We start from the raw sequence: 15,669 nt of genomic DNA on the forward strand, positions 1-15,669 counted from the left end.
GTACATACAGCACCCGTAGACAGAATTGATCCGGGATTGGGCGGCACGGTAGCGCAGCGGTAGAGTTGCTGCTTTACAGCGAATGCAGCGCCGGAGACTCAGGTTCGATCCTGACTACGGGTGCTGCACTGTAAGGAGTTTGTACGTTCTCCCCGTGACCTGCGTGGGTTTTCTCCGAGATCTTCGGTTTCCTCCCACACTCCAAAGACGTACAGGTATGTAGGTTAATTGGCTGGGTAAATGTAAAAATTGTCCCTAGTGGGTGTAGGATAGTGTTAATGTACGGGGATCACTGGGCGGCACGGACTTGGAGGGCCGAAAAGGCCTGTTTCCGGCTGTATATATATGATATGATATGATATGATATGATCTCTGGCGCTGAAAGGCAGCATCTCTACCGCTGGGCCACCTTATATTTAACTCTTTTTTTTGCTGCACTGTAGTACATTTGTACATTGAATATAGCCTTTTCAATAGTGGTTTCCACAGTAGAGTGACCTAGAAACTCTCCTCATACACACGACAGAAATGCACCCACTACATTGTTGACAGCACTTTGATTTGCCCAGTCTTTGTCGATTAAAGACTTGATTTTTATATTAGATAATAAAAAGGAGAAATGAAAACTGTGCAACGGTACGGGAACGATCCGTCTAGGCCGCCTGGGAGCCAAGAAACCAGCCCGCAAAGTCAGCCTCGGAGGTTGGCTATGGGAGCGGATCTACTGGCTCTGGCCAGGCTCCGCCCGGCTGCAGTTGGCAGATTCCACCCGCCGACCGGCACACCTGGACTAGCTGGCACATTTTCCGGGGGGGGGGGTACAAATCGATGGTATTTATTCACAAAATGCTGGAGTAACTCAGCAGGTCAGGCAGCATCTCAGGAGAGAAGGAATGGGTGACGTTTCGGGTCGAGTCTGAAGAAGGGTCTTGACCCGAAACGTCACCCATTCCTTCTCTCCTGAGACGCTGCCTGACCTGCTGAATTACTCCAGCATTTTGTGAATAAGTAACATTTATGAAAAATCACTGGAGAACCAGGGGCCACACAGTCTAAGAATAAAGGGGAGGCCATTTAAAACTGAGGTGAGAAGAAACTTTTCCACTCAGAGAGTTGTGAATTTGTGGAATTCTCTGCCACAGAGGGCAGTGGAGGCCAATTCACTGAATGAATTTAAAATAGAGTTAGATAGAGCTCTAGGGGCTAGCGGAATCAAGGGATATGGGGAGAAGGCAGGCACGGGTTACTGACTGTGGATGATCAGCCATGATCACAATGAATGGCGGTGTTGGCTCGAAGGGCCAAATGGCCTCCTCCTTCCTGCGCCTATTTTCTATGTTTCTATGCATAAAACATACAATGCTCCGAGACACAAATTAAACAATTCCGCTCCATTTTCTTTATAAACTTACTTGCAGCTTGCAAAACGGACCAGGCCATCTGTAAACATGTATATCCGTAGAGGATCGTATGAGGTTACATAGACGTAAATTCTTAAATCAAATTTACTGTTGCCAATGAGGTAGGGTCTGTGCAAGTATCTAGGGCAAGGAAAAGAAAGACATTGCAATATTTGAAAATGTTTCAAAGCTAAATTTGTGTGCAGCTCTCAATATAAACAGAAAACATTGGAAACACTCAACAGGTCAGGCAGCATCTCTGGACAATTAACCGTTAACATTTCAGGTCCAAAATCTTTTGCCAGAACTGGGGAAAAGTAAAATTAGTTTAAGTTGCAGAGAAGATGGAGGAAGCAATGTATAGGATATAGGGAATCCTATTATAGGGTAATGAAATCAAACAGAATAGTTAAAAGGATGATTACAATTTATCTTCTGCGACAACTGATAGTAGCCACTATTAGCTGCAGTGGCGAATAGCAGGGGGATGGGACATGTTAAGCAGGTTAGGCTAAAATCCAGGAGCCTGGGTTAGAAGGAATTACAGTGCCCTCCAAAATGTTTGGGACAAAGACCCATCATTTATTTATTTATCTCTGTACTCCACAATTTGAGATTTGTAATAGAAAAAAAAAATCACACATTGTTAAAGTGCACATTGTCAGATTTTGTTCAAAGGCCATTTTTATACATCTTGGTTTCACCATGTAGAAATTACAGCAGTGTTTATACATAGTCCCCCCATTTCAGGGCACCATAATGTTTGGGACACATGGCTTCACAGGCGCTTGTAATTGCTCAGGTGTGTTTAATTGCCTCCTTAATGCAGGTTTAAGAGAGCTCTCAGCACCTAGTCTTTCCTCCAGCCTTTCCATCACCTTTGGAAACTTTTATTGCTGTTTATCAACATGAGGACCAAAGTTGTGCCAATGAAAATCAAAGAAGCCATTATGAGACTGAGAAAGAAGAATAAAACTGTTACAGACATCAGCCAAACCGTAGGCTTACCAAAATCAACTGTTTGGAACATCATTAAGATAAAAGAGAGCACTGGTGAGCTTACTAATTGCAAAGGGACTGGCAGACCAAGGAAGATCTCCACAGCTGATGACAGAAGAATTCTCTCTGTAATAAAGAAAAATCTCCAAACACCTGTCCGACAGATCAGAAACACTCTTCAGGAGTCCGGTGTGGATTTGTCAATGAACACTGTCCGCAGAAGACTTCATGAACAGAAATACAGAGGCTACACTGCAAGATGCAAACCACAGGTTAACCGCAAAAATAGGATGGCCAGGTGACAGTTTGCCAAGAAGTACTTAAAAGAGCAACCGCAGTTCTGCAAAAAGGTCTTGTGGACAGATGAGACGAAGATTAACTTATATCGGAGTGATGGCAAGAGCAAAGTATGGAGGAGAGAAGGAACTGCCCAAGATCCAAAGCATACCACCTCATCTGTGAAACACGGTGGTGGGGGTGTTATGGCCTGGGCATGTATGGCTGCTGAAGGTACTGGCTCACTTATCTCCATTGATGATACAACTGCTGATGGTAGTAGCATAATAAATTCTGAAGTGTATAGACACATCCTATCTGCTCACGTTCAAACAAATGCCTCAAAACTCATTGGCCGGCGGTTCATTCCACAGCAAGACAACGATCCCCAAAAATACAAAGGAGTTTTTCAAAACGAAAAAATGGTAAATTCTTGAGTGGCCAAGTCAATCACCCGATCTGAACCAAACTGAGCATGCCTTTTATATGCTGAAGAGAAAACTGAAGGGGACTAGCCCCCAAAACAAGCATAAGCTAAAGATGGCTGCAATACAGGCCTGGCAGAGCATCACCAGAGAAGACACCCAGCAACTGGTGATGTCCATGAATCACAGACTTCAAGCAGTCATTGCATGCAAAGGATATGCAACAAAATACTAAACATGACTACTTTCATTTACATGACATTGCTGTGTCCCAAACATTATGGTGACCTGAAATGGGGGGACGATGGATAAACACCATTGTAATTTCTACACGGTGAAACCAAAATGTATAAAAATGGCCTTTATTAAAATCTGACAATGTGCACATTAACCACATGTGATCTTTTTCTATTTCAAATCTCAAATTGTGGAGTGCAGAGGCAAATAAATAAATGGTGGGTCTTTGTCCCAAACATTATGGAGGGCACTGTAACGAGAAGGAGAGATCAGACAAACTTGGGTTGTTTTCTCTGGGGCTTTGGAGGCTGAGGGGAGACTTGAAAGAAGTGTATAACACTATGAGAGGCATAGATAGTGTAGACAGTCAGAACCTGTTACCCAGGGTGGAAATGTCAAAGACTAGAAGGCACAGCTTTACAGTGAGAGAGCAAAATTGTGCGGGCAGGTTTTTGTTTTAGACCGAGAGCAGTCGGTGCCTGGAACACACAGACAGGAGTGGTGGTGTAGGCAGATACAATAGTGGCATTTAGATCGGCACATGGATATGCAGGGAATGGAGGAACATGGACCGTCTACGGGCAGAGGTGATTAGTTTATCTTGGTATGATGTTCAGCACGGATATTGTGGGTCACAGGGCCTGTTCATGTGCTGTACTGCTCTACGTTCCAATGGGGAGAGAGAAACCTGAGTCAACAGGTGGAAGTGGAGGCCAATTCACTGGATGCGAATTGGTAGAGGTCTAGGGGCCAGTGGAATCAAGGGACATGGGGAGAAGGCAGGCACGGGTTGCTGATTGTGGAGGAAGGCAGAGTATTATCTGAATTGTGTCAAGTTAGGAAAAGGGGACGTACAACGAGATCTGGGTGTCCCAGTGCCTCAGTCACTGAAAGGAAGCATGCAGGTACAGCAGGCAGTGATGAAAGCCAATGGAATGTTGGCCTTCATTACAAGAGGAGTTGAGTATAGGAGCAAAGAGGTCCTTCTGCAGTTGTACAGGGCCCTAGTGAGACCGCTCCTGGAGTACTGTGTGCAGTTTTGGTCTCAAAATTTGAGGAAGGATATTCTTGCTATTGAGGGCGTGCAGCATAGGTTTACTAGGTTAATTCCCGGAATGGGGGGACAGTCATATGTTGAAAGACTGGAGCGACTAGGCTTGTATACACTGGAATTTAGAAGAATGAGAGGGGATCTTATCGAAACGTATAAGATCATTAAGGGGTTGGACACGTTAGAGGCAGGAAACATGTTCCCAATGTTGGGGGAGTCCACAACATGGGGCCACAGTTTAAGAATAAGGGGTAGGCCATTTAGAATGGAGATGAGGAAAAACTTTTTCAGTCAGAGTTGTGAATCTGTGGAATTCTCTGCTTCAGAAAGCAGTGGAGGCCAATTCTCTGAATGCATTCAAGAGATAGCTAGATGGAGCTCTTAAGGATAGCGGAGTCAGGGGGTATGGGGAGAAGGTAGGAACGGGTTACAGATTGAGAATGATCAGCCATGACCACATTGAATGGCGTTGCTGGCTCGAAGGGCCGAATGGCCTACTCCTGCACCTATTGTCTATCACAATGAATGGTGGTGCTGGCTCGAAGGGCCGAATGGCCTCCTCCTGCACCTATTTTCTATTAACATTACGGATGGACAGTTTAAAGCAGAAATTACTGGTGCCAGCACACATGCAGAGGCAAAATTAGTTAAAGGTGAGCAATTCAATATTGAGTCCCAAAGCTGCAATATGCCCAGACAGAAGATGTGATGTTCAGTTGTTCCTCAGCTTTGCGTTGGACCTCATTGTATAACAGGGCAGAAGATTGCAGACAGATGGGTCAAAGTAGGAGAGATGGAGTTAAAGAGCGTAGGAAAGAACTGCAGATGCCGGTTTAAATCGAAGGTAGACACAAAATGCTGGAGTAACTCAGCGGGTCAGGCAGCATCTCTGGAGAGAAGGAATGGGTGACGTTTCGGATGTGAAGAAGTGTCTCGACCCGCAACGTTACCCATTCCTTCTCTCCAGAGATGCTGCCTGTCCTGCTGAGTTACTCCAGCATTTTGAGTCTACCTTGGCGAGTTAAAGAGGCAGGTCGGAGGAAGCTCAGGGCGGTTGCACTATCGGCATTTGGTTTCTCTAATCTGTAGACCACATTAGGAATGACAAATGTAGCCTACTACATTGGGAAGAAGCTAGTGAATCACTGCTTCACCTGGGAAGATTGTACACGATCCCTAATGGGAAGAGGGAAGGGATGAAAGGGCATTTTAATTAGAGAAATCAACGTTCATTCTGCAGGGTTACAAGTTGCCCAAATGAAATATGAGGTGCTGTTCCTCCAATTTGCGTTTGGCCTCACTTTGTGGGGACGGAAGATTGGATCAGGGTGTCAGAAGGCCACTGTTGCTCCGGATTGCTTAAAGGGAAGGGGTGAGAAATGCCCAATGGGCGGTGGAATTTTGTTAGAACAGGTGGAAATTAAAACTGTCCAGAAAAAAAATCAATTTGTACACACACATAAGTGTAAATGTAGATAAAGGCAGATAAATTCTTACTTCTGAACCAGCAGAGGTCGCTTCTTGGGAATCTGGTTCCATTTGTGAATAACTTGGATCCCAATTCCTCTTGCAGATGCGGGCTGTTTAAGGAAAAGGCAACAGAAAAGCCATCAGGATGTCAACAGAGAGTTGATTCACTCATGATCATAGGTTATGGGAGCAGAATTCGGCCATTCGGCCCATCAGGTCTACTCCGCCATTCAATCATGGGTAATCTATCTCTCCCTCTCAACCCCCCTCTCCTGCCTTCTCCCCATAACTCCTAACACCTGCACTAATCACAAACCTGTCAATCATCAAAACGATAACAGGCAGGCTTGGAAGCCTCTCCTCCCTAGTCAAACCGCATGTCAAAAACCTTGGCGTGATATTTGACTCTGCATTAAAGTTTGACAAGCAAGTCAACACTGTGGTAAAAAGCCAGCTTCTTCCAGCTTCGTACCATAGCTAAAATCAAACCATTCCTCCAATTTGACGACATTAAAAAAAATCATCCATGCATTCATTTCCTCCCGCCAAGACTACTGCAACTCCCTATACACTGGGATCAGCCAATCATCCCTGTCCAGCCTGCAATTGGTCCAAAACACCGCAGCGAGACTCCTGACGGGTACCCGTAAAAGGGACCACATCACCCCGATTCTGGCCTCTCTCCACTGGCTCCCAGTACGGTACAGAATCAACTTCAAGCTCCTCCTATTCGCATACAAAGCCCTAAACGGGCTTGCCCCCCCTATATCAAAAATCTTCTAACCCACCACTCTGTCTCCAGGTCCCGCGGTCTAGGCTTAAGCTCAGGGGTGACCGCGCTTTTGCGGATGCAGCTGCTAGACTGTGGAACAGCATCCGTCTCCCCATCAGAACTGCCCCCTCCATCGACTCCTTTGAGTCCAGGCTCAAAACCTATTTCTACTCCCTAGCGTTTGAGGCCCTCTGAGGGGGCGCTGTGAACTGTTTATGTATGTGCTGTTATGTTTGTGTGCCATTGTATGTTCGTTCTTAGTACCTGAACTGATGTACAGCACTTTGGTCAACGTGGGTTGTTTTTAAATGTGCTGTACAAATAAAATTGACTTGACTTGACTTAAATATATGCATTGACTTGGCCTCCATAGCCATCTGCGGCAATGAATTCCACAGATTCACCACCCACTAAAGAAGTTCTTCCTCACCTCTTCTCTAAAATGACGTCCTTTTATTCTGAAACTATGGCCTCTTGTCCTGGACTCTCCACGAGTGTTTAGTTTAGAGATACAGCGCGGAAACAGGCCCTTCGGCCCACCAGGTCCGCACCGACCAGCGATCCCTGCACGTTAACACTATCCTACACACACCAGGGACAATTTATACATTTGCCGAGCCAATTAACCTGCAAACCTGTTCTTCTTTGGAGTGTGGGAGGAAACCGGAGATCTCGAAGAAAACCCACGCAGATCACGGGGAGAACGTACAAACTCCGTGCAGACAGCACCCGTGGTCGGGACCGAACCCGGGTCTCCGGCGCTGCATTCGCTGTAAGGCGGCAATCTACCGCTGTGCCCCCGTGACATCCTCTCCACAAGAACTCTATCCATTGCCTTTCACTTTCTAATAGTAAGACCAGCAGTTCCAAATTACCAACAGCAACGTTTTCATTCCTCATTGATTAATGGCACGAGTCACTCTCATATATTCGTGAACATCTTGGCCACAAAACACAGCCATGGCAGCATCCAAGAACAACAGCTGCACAACGCCACAGGCTGGGGATTACAAGGTCAGTGTGATCTCTCTTGCTGCTTGCATGCAAGTCACACGGAGGAAGTGAACAGTGAACGAGCATCACATATATAGGCGAGCCGTTAGCCACAGGTAGGCACAAAATGCTGGAGTAACTCAGCGGGTCAGGCAGCATCTTGGGAGGGAAGGAATGGGTGGCGTTTCGGGTCGAGACCCTTTTAAAACCAGCATCTGCAGTTTTTTTCCCTACTCCGGCTACATGTAGGAATAGGTTCGGCAACTCGAATGTCCGGGAACAAAGAATATTGCAAAAAGTGGTGAACGCTGCCCAGTCCATCACGAGTATTGACCTCCCACCAAGGTAGAGATCTACAAAGGTCGCTTCCTCAAAATAGGCTTTACAGAGTACTGTGTTTACATATCTTTACAAGTAAGAACTCCATTATTCCATATTTGGGACATATAGAATCATACATCCTGGGGCCAGACTTGCCCACATTGACCAACATGTCCCAGCTACAAAAAGCTGGAGTCACTTTTTCAGTCAGAGAGTTGTGAATCTGTGGAATTCTCTGCCTCAGAAGGTAGTGGAGGCCAATTCTCTGAATGCATTCAAGAGAGAGTTAGATAGAGCTCTTAATGATAGCGGAATCAGGAGGTATGGGGAGAAGGCAGGAACGGGGTATTGATTGTGAATGATCAGCCATGATCACATTGAATGGCGATGCTGGCTCGAAGGGCCAAATGGCCTACTCCTGCACCTATTGTCTATAACTCAGCGGGACAGGCAGCATCTCTCTCTCTCTCTCTCTCTCTCTCTCTCTCTCTCTCTGAGATCATCTGTGGCCTGCCCTGATTTGTTCTGGCCTTTTCTCGCCTCTAGTCCCCCGTTTCCTCCCCCCCCCCCGCCACCTTTGGAATAAGGGTTCCGAATGATCAGCCATGATCACATTGAATGGCGGTGCTGGCTCGAAGGGCCGAACGGCCTCCTCCTGCACCTATTGTCTATTGACCCGACACTGCAGATGCTGCTTTACATTGTAGACACAAAATGCTGGAGTAACTCTCTAAGTGAGAGAAGTCAATATTCATACCGCTGGGGTATCTCCCTCTTCCCTGACTCTCAGTCTGAAGAAGGGTCTCGACCAGAAACGTCACCCATTCCTTTTCTCCAGAGATACTGCCTGACCACCCGTGGGTTATTTCAGCATTTCGTGACTATCTTTAGACTTTGACAAGGTTTGGCATGGTAGGCTGATCTGGAGTGCAGGAAGTAAAAGTGATATAACCAAACAAATAATAATGGTAACGTTTTTTTTAAAAGCTGGTCTTGAATCTGCTACCACCATTCTTTAAGGTTTGGCATTACAGATCTCGTATAAATTGGCGTCAATGAGGTTCCGTTGAAAATAAACTGGAGGCAACTTACTGGTTTGATAATCCATTTCTGCTTGGTAGAGCCATCTGCCCAGGCATTCTTCAACAGCTTGATGTCATGAGGGAGGATGAAGGATTGTGGAAAAAAGCTGAACTCTCTTTTCCCAAATCGTACCTGCATTTTCAACAAGTTTCGCCACAGGCGGTCCTTGCGCCCAATTTGAAATGATCCTGGAAAGTGATTCAGCTGCAAGGAAATGCAAGGGTTTGACTTTTCCAAAGCCCATCTAGATATTTGGGAAGCTTTGCATAGACCGACATCAAATGCAAGAATATAATTTCAAATGAATGTCAATGCTGATTAATAAAGAACTTAAATTGCTACCCATTGACCTATCAAAGCAAGAATTTGCAAAAAAAGGAACACAAAACAGGAAAACGTTCAATAATACTAGAGGATCAGCCCAGAGGATCAGTCCAGAACCAGGGGCCACAGTTTAAGAATAAGGGGTAGGCCATTTAGAACAGAGATGAGGAAAAACTTTTTCCGTCAGAGAGTTGTAAATCTGTGGAATTCACTGCCTCAGAAGGCAGTGGAGGCCAATTCTCTGAATGCATTCAAGAGAGCTAGATAGAGCTCTTAAGGAAAGCGGAGTCAGGGGGTACGGGGAGAGGGCAGGAACAGGGTACTGATTGAGAATGATCAGCCATGATCACATTGAATGGCGGTGCTGGCTCGAAGGGCCGAATGGCCTACTCCTGCACCTATTGTCTATTGTCTATAAGTGATGGGCTGAATGGCCTAATTCTGCTCCTATAACTTATGGTTTCATCTGTGGAGGCTAAGACATTGGTATTTTTAAGGCAGTGGCAATTTCGCATTAGGGTTAGGGTCAGGGTCTAACAATGACAACAAAAATTATAAGCAACTAAAAATTTGGACAAAAAAGTCGCAAATTACGACGAGGGTCGTAAAAGATAAAAAAATAAATATTGAAATGTTGGAAAGCTCCAGTAGAAACACAAAACGCTGAAAACCCTCAGCAGATCAAGCCGCTTCCCACAGATTCTCTGTGGCCTGCTGAATATTTTCAGCATTTCTGCTTTTACTTCAATAGTGAAAGGCCATCGAACCCGGGTCTCTGGCGCGGTAAGGCAGCAGCTCTACTGCTGCGCCACCGTGCTGCTCTAGAACGTTCTATCTTCCTATTGATGGCCTTTCACCCTGTGACCTGCGTGGGTTTTCTCCGAGATCTTCGGTTTCCTCCCACACTCCAAAGATGTCCAGGTGTGTCGGTCAATTCGCTTGTTAAGAATGTAAAGTGTCCCGAGGACACTTGTGTGTGGGATAGTGTTAGTGTACGGTAATCGCCGGTCGGTGCGGACTCGCTGGGCCAAAGGGCCTGTTTTCGCGCTGAATCTCTAAGCTAAACAAAACTACAAGTCTTAACTGAGATGGCGGAAGACTCCAATGGTGGAGAACAGGGAGTGAGGATTACGCGAGGTCAGGTTTGGATACAGAGGATTGGGGAAGGGCTCTGATCCTCTACAGCTGGATATAGCTCTGAGGGCGAATGGAATCAAGGGACATGGGGAGAAAGCAGGAACGGGGTGCTGATTCTGGATGATCAGCCATGATCATATTGAATGGCGGTGCTGGCTCGAAGGGCCGAATGGCCTACCCCTGCACCTATTTTTCTATGTTTCTACGACCGGCTGATTGTAAAACTGCAACCATTTACCTTCTGATATTCCCGGAGGGTCTTAAACAGCGGCGACTTCATGTGGTGCCCCCAGCAACCTAGCCAATCGTACGATCCTGAAAAGCGCACACACACACACACTAACATTCAACTTGGACAGGGAAGTTTCCCACCCCACCCTGTTCAGTTTCCCCACCAGATGCAAGCACTGGCAATCATCTTTTAAATATCTTTGAGTTTAGTTCATTGTCACGTGTACCGAGATACAGTGAAAAGCTTTTGTTGCCTGTTAACCAGTCAGCGGAAAGACCACACATGATTACAATCGAGCCGTCCAGTGTGCAGATACATGATAAAGGGAATAACGCAAATAACATTTAGTGCAAGATAAAGCCATTAAAGTTCGATTCAAAATAGTCCGAGGGTGTCCAATGAGTTAGATAATAGTTCAGCGCTGCTCTCTAATTGTCGGTCGGATGGTTCAGTTGCCTGAGAACGGGTGGGAAGAAACTGTCCCTGAATTTGGGGGGAAAAAAACTGCAGATGCTGGTTTAAATCGAAGGTAGACACAAAATGCTCGAGTAACTCAGCGGGTCAGGCAGCATCTCGGGAGAGAAGGAATGGGTGATGTTTCGGGTCGAGACCCTTCTTCAGACTAATGTCAGGGGAGGGGGCGGGACAAAGATAGGATGGAGACGGAGACAGGAAGACCAGTGGGAGAACTGGGAAGGGGGAGGGGATAGAGAGGGGAAAGCAGGGACTATCTGAAGTAAGAGAAGTCAATGTTCATACCACTGAGGTGTAAACAACCCAAGCAAAATATGAGGTGCCTCCTGAATTTGGAGGTGTGTGTTTTCACACTTCTGTACCTTTTGCCCGATGGGAGAGGGAAGAAGAGGGAGTGGCCGGGGTGCGACTCGTCCTTGATTATGCTGGTGGGCTTGCCGAGAAAGGTATGAGGTGTAAATAGAGTCAATGAAAGGGTGGTTGGTTAGTGTGATGGTCTGGGCTGCGTCCGCAATTCTCTGCAGTTTATTGCGGTCTTGGATGGGGTTGCTCCTGACCGATGCTGTGATGCATCCGGATAAAATGCTTTCCACGGCGCATCTGTGCAACAGGCCATCCGTCTGTTTGCAGTGGAACGCCATAAAACAACCTAACAGATTTACTACTGGATACCCACACACGCCCGCCTGATTTGAGGCACTGCACACATCAGTGAGAGGACACAGCTAGATACGACTGACAGAGGTGCAACAGCACAGTGGTTAGGCTTCTCAACGAGCAATCAAGAGATTGGCCTGAAGATGTTGAGACAGCTTCAAATCCCTTCACAGCCAGGAAATTTACAGCGCTTTCAACGCCACAGACACGGGTTCGATCCCGACCGCGGGTGCTGTCTGTACGCAGTTTGTACGTTCTCTCCGTGACACGCGTGGGTTTTCTTCAAGATCTTCGGCCCCACCTCCAAAGACGTACAGGTTTGTAGTTTAAGAAAATAACTGCAGATGCTGGTACAAATCGAAGGTATTTATTCACAAAATGCTGGAGTAACTCAGCAGGTCAGGCAGCATCTCGGGAGAGAAGGAATGGGTGACGTTTCGGGTCGAGACCCTTCTTCAGACTGAAGAAGGGTCTCGACCCGAAATGTCACTCATTCCTTCTCTCCTGAGATGCTGCCTGACCTGCTGAGTTACTCCAGCATTTTGTGAATAAATACCAGGTTTGTAGTTTAATTGGCTTGGTACAAATGTAAAATTGTCCCTAATGTGTGTAGGATAGTTTGTGTGCGGGGATCGCTGGTCGGTGCGGACCTGGTGGGCCGAAGGGCCTGTTCACGCGCCGTAGATGAAAATAAATATGATTAATGACTTACTTTTAGTGATTTTGAAATGGGATCTGCCCACCGCATTTTTCACAACGATCGGTGTTACGTTTGACATTCTCCATTTCATCTGCTTCCTTTGCTCCCATGGCAATTGTTCAACTGTCGGAGTGATGACAAAAGTAATTCAGCCAAGCAAAAGTCACATTATATCATTCAGACCAGATTGCAATGCTACAACAACTCTGTACGTTTTGAATTTAAGACTGCGAGCAATGAGGAAACATGGCACCATGTTCAGCATCGACATCGTGGGCTGAAGGGCCCATAGAAACATAGAAAATAGGTGCAGGGGGAGGCCATTTGGCCCTTCGAGCCAGTGCCGCCATTCATTGTGATCATGGCTGATCATCCACAATCAGTAACCCGTGCCTGCCTTCTCCCCATATCCTTTGATTCCACTAGCTCCTAGAGCTCTATCTAACTCTCTTTTAATGTCATCCAGTGAATTGCCCTCCACTGCCTTCTGTGGCAGGGAATTCCACAAATTCCACAACTCTCTGGGTGAAAAAGTTTCTTCTCACCACTGTTTTAAATGGCCTCCCCTTTATTCCTAAGACTGTGGCCTCTGGTTCTGGACTACCCCAACATTGGGAACATTTTTCCTGCATCTAGCTTGTCCAGTCCTTCCTGTGCCTTGCTGTTCCATGTTCTTTGTGAGGAAAACTCAGCCATTTAAAAAACATCAAGTTGCAAAGGTGTGTGTGTGTGTGTGTGTGTGTGTGTGTGTGTGCGCGTGTTTGTGTGCGTGTGTGAGAGTGTGTGTGAGGAGAGAGTGTGTGAGGAGAGAGTGTGTGTGAGGAGAGAGTGTGAGGGAGAGAGAGTGTGAGAGTGTGAGGAGGGAGAGTGTGAGGAGAGAGTGTGTGAGGGAGAGTGTGAGAGTGTGAGTAAAACAATGGATATTTGGAAATCATATTTTTCTCGGTAAATAACACAGCAATGGTAAATAGTATCTAATGGCAATAAATACTTAATTCCTTACTTTTCTCGTTTGGAGTCCCAAAATAAACCATCAAAGGCATTTCATGGAATAGGCTTTTAATTAATGCTGGTTTAACAACTTGATGTTTACACTCATGTGTTTGTGCATACCCGACATCAAAAACATTCCTGGAGAAAAGAGAGAACAAATAGATTGATATTAGGCAACTGCAATGAATTTATTGTAATGTGAATACTATCAAAACAAAAACAAAAATTGTTATCGCCTTATGAAATGCTAGCGATCCGCTCACAATACTAGCGATTGGAATTTTAAGGAACACTTTTCCAACTGTAACAGAACATTTTGGCTCAAGCAAAATATTATTCCACTTTGGAAAATATGACGCAAGGAACTGTAGATGCTGGAATCGTATGAAAAATAAAAAGTGCTGGAGTAACTCATCTCCGGAGAACATGGAAAGGTGATGTCTCGGGTCGGGACCCTTCTTCAGTTTGATCGTAGTCTTCAGAAACTGAGCGATTGGAAAATATCGGCCTCCCGTGGTTAAAAGGGTTATTTTACAGACTTAATTCCTTTGTTAAGCAAAGGTTTCCATAGCGGGTGGTAAAGTAATCCATTACATTTTGTGGGTGATCCCGTTTTATGTCAATGGAATTACAAAAAAAGTCAGAAGCTAATTGATTCCCTCCCAGTGAGGTTGCAATAAACCAAAAGCAAACCAGCTAGCTTTGATAAGCTGAAATATGTTCATAAGCCAGAAGAGCAGAATTAGGCCACTGGGCTCATATCATATCATATCATATATATACAGCCGGAAACAGGCCTATTCGGCCCTCCAAGTCCGTGCCGCCCAGTATAGAGGCTACTCTACCAATCAATCTTGGCTGGTCTATCTTTCCCTCTCAACCCTATCCCCCTGTCTTTTCCCCATAACCTTTGACACCCTTACTAATCAAGAACTTGTCAAACTCCCCTCTAAAAATACCCAATGACTTATTTTGCCTCCGCAGCCGTGTGTGGCAATGAATTCTACAGATTCACCACTCTCCAACTAAAGAAACTCCTTTCTAAAGGTACACCCTTTTATTCTGAGGCTGTGCTCTCGAGTCTTAGACTCTGCCACTAGTGGAAACATCCTCTCCACATCCACTCTATCTATGCCTTTCACTATTCGGTAGGTTAAAAGCCAATAGTTGGAAGATGGAAGTAACTTTAAGTAACTCCATCCATTAATCCTTTCAAAGAGAGATCATTGTTATTGATTTTCCATGGATTTATGTTGGTTTGGAAGACACCCCTAAAATTCCTCTCCTTTGCTGTAGCAATAAATGAAATCAAACTCTTTTGTTGTAGTGGAGATTTGGCAAGTGAATGCTTGCTAACCAGGGGAGTCTGATGCACTATCATTCCTTCAGCTTCATCACAACAAGTAAAGTATCTCACGGTGGCAGCTCACCACTCCCACCACTGCCGGTGGCAGCTCACCACTACCCAAGTTAGGAATGGACCACCAAACATTAAGATTGAAAAAAAGCAACAAAGTGCTGGAGTAACTCAATGATTCAAGCAACATCTCTGGACAACATGGTTCGGTGATGTTTCGGATCTGTTTAAACATTAAGATAATAGGGCCCATGTTTTTAAAAACTTCATGCACTAAAGGGTCCACATTTGTTATATTAATTATGAATGATATCTGTACAACTACATTTTGTGTATTTTAGAGATACAGCGTGGAAACTGCTCCTTCCGCCCACTGAGTCACCCCGAACACTAGTTCTATTATCCCAGTTTCACAGCCTACACACTAGGGACAATTTACAGAAGCCAATTACCGAACAAACCCGCACGTCTTTAGAACATGGGACGAACCGGAGGACCTGGAGAAAACACACGCAGTCACGGGGAGAACATACAAACTCCGTACAGACAGTACCCGGAGTCAGGATTGAACCTGGGTCTCAATAGACAATAGGTGCAGGAGTAGGCCATTCGGCCCTTCGAGCCAGCACCGCCATTCAATGTGATCATGGCTGATCATTCTCAATCAGTACCCCGTTCCTGCCTTCTCCCCGTACCCCCTGACTCCGCTATCCTAAAGAGCTATATCTAGCTCTCTCTTGAATGCATTCAGAGAATTGGCCACCACTG

At 45.7% G+C, this 15,669-nt stretch overlaps 1 protein-coding gene across 3 annotated transcripts in view; it reads right to left on the bottom strand.

The window, feature by feature from the left end:
* Nucleotides 1-15,669, bottom strand: part of ttll4 (tubulin tyrosine ligase-like family, member 4) — a 100,908-nt gene that overhangs the window by 38,086 nt on the left and 47,153 nt on the right. For 2 of the 3 annotated variants that reach the window (XM_078403276.1, XM_078403277.1), the window contains exons 5-10: nucleotides 13,555-13,682; nucleotides 12,564-12,674; nucleotides 10,727-10,803; nucleotides 9,037-9,231; nucleotides 5,886-5,968; nucleotides 1,413-1,541 (exon numbers count right to left, since the gene is read on the bottom strand). In XM_078403276.1, coding sequence (XP_078259402.1) covers nucleotides 1,413-1,541; nucleotides 5,886-5,968; nucleotides 9,037-9,231; nucleotides 10,727-10,803; nucleotides 12,564-12,674; nucleotides 13,555-13,682 — 723 coding nt within the window. The remainder of the gene's footprint in view (nucleotides 1-1,412; nucleotides 1,542-5,885; nucleotides 5,969-9,036; nucleotides 9,232-10,726; nucleotides 10,804-12,563; nucleotides 12,675-13,554; nucleotides 13,683-15,669) is intronic. The other variant, XM_078403279.1, reaches the window with a different exon arrangement.

The sequence above is a fragment of the Rhinoraja longicauda genome, chromosome 8 (genome assembly GCF_053455715.1).
Source record: "Rhinoraja longicauda isolate Sanriku21f chromosome 8, sRhiLon1.1, whole genome shotgun sequence".
Lineage (NCBI taxonomy): Eukaryota > Metazoa > Chordata > Chondrichthyes > Rajiformes > Arhynchobatidae > Rhinoraja > Rhinoraja longicauda.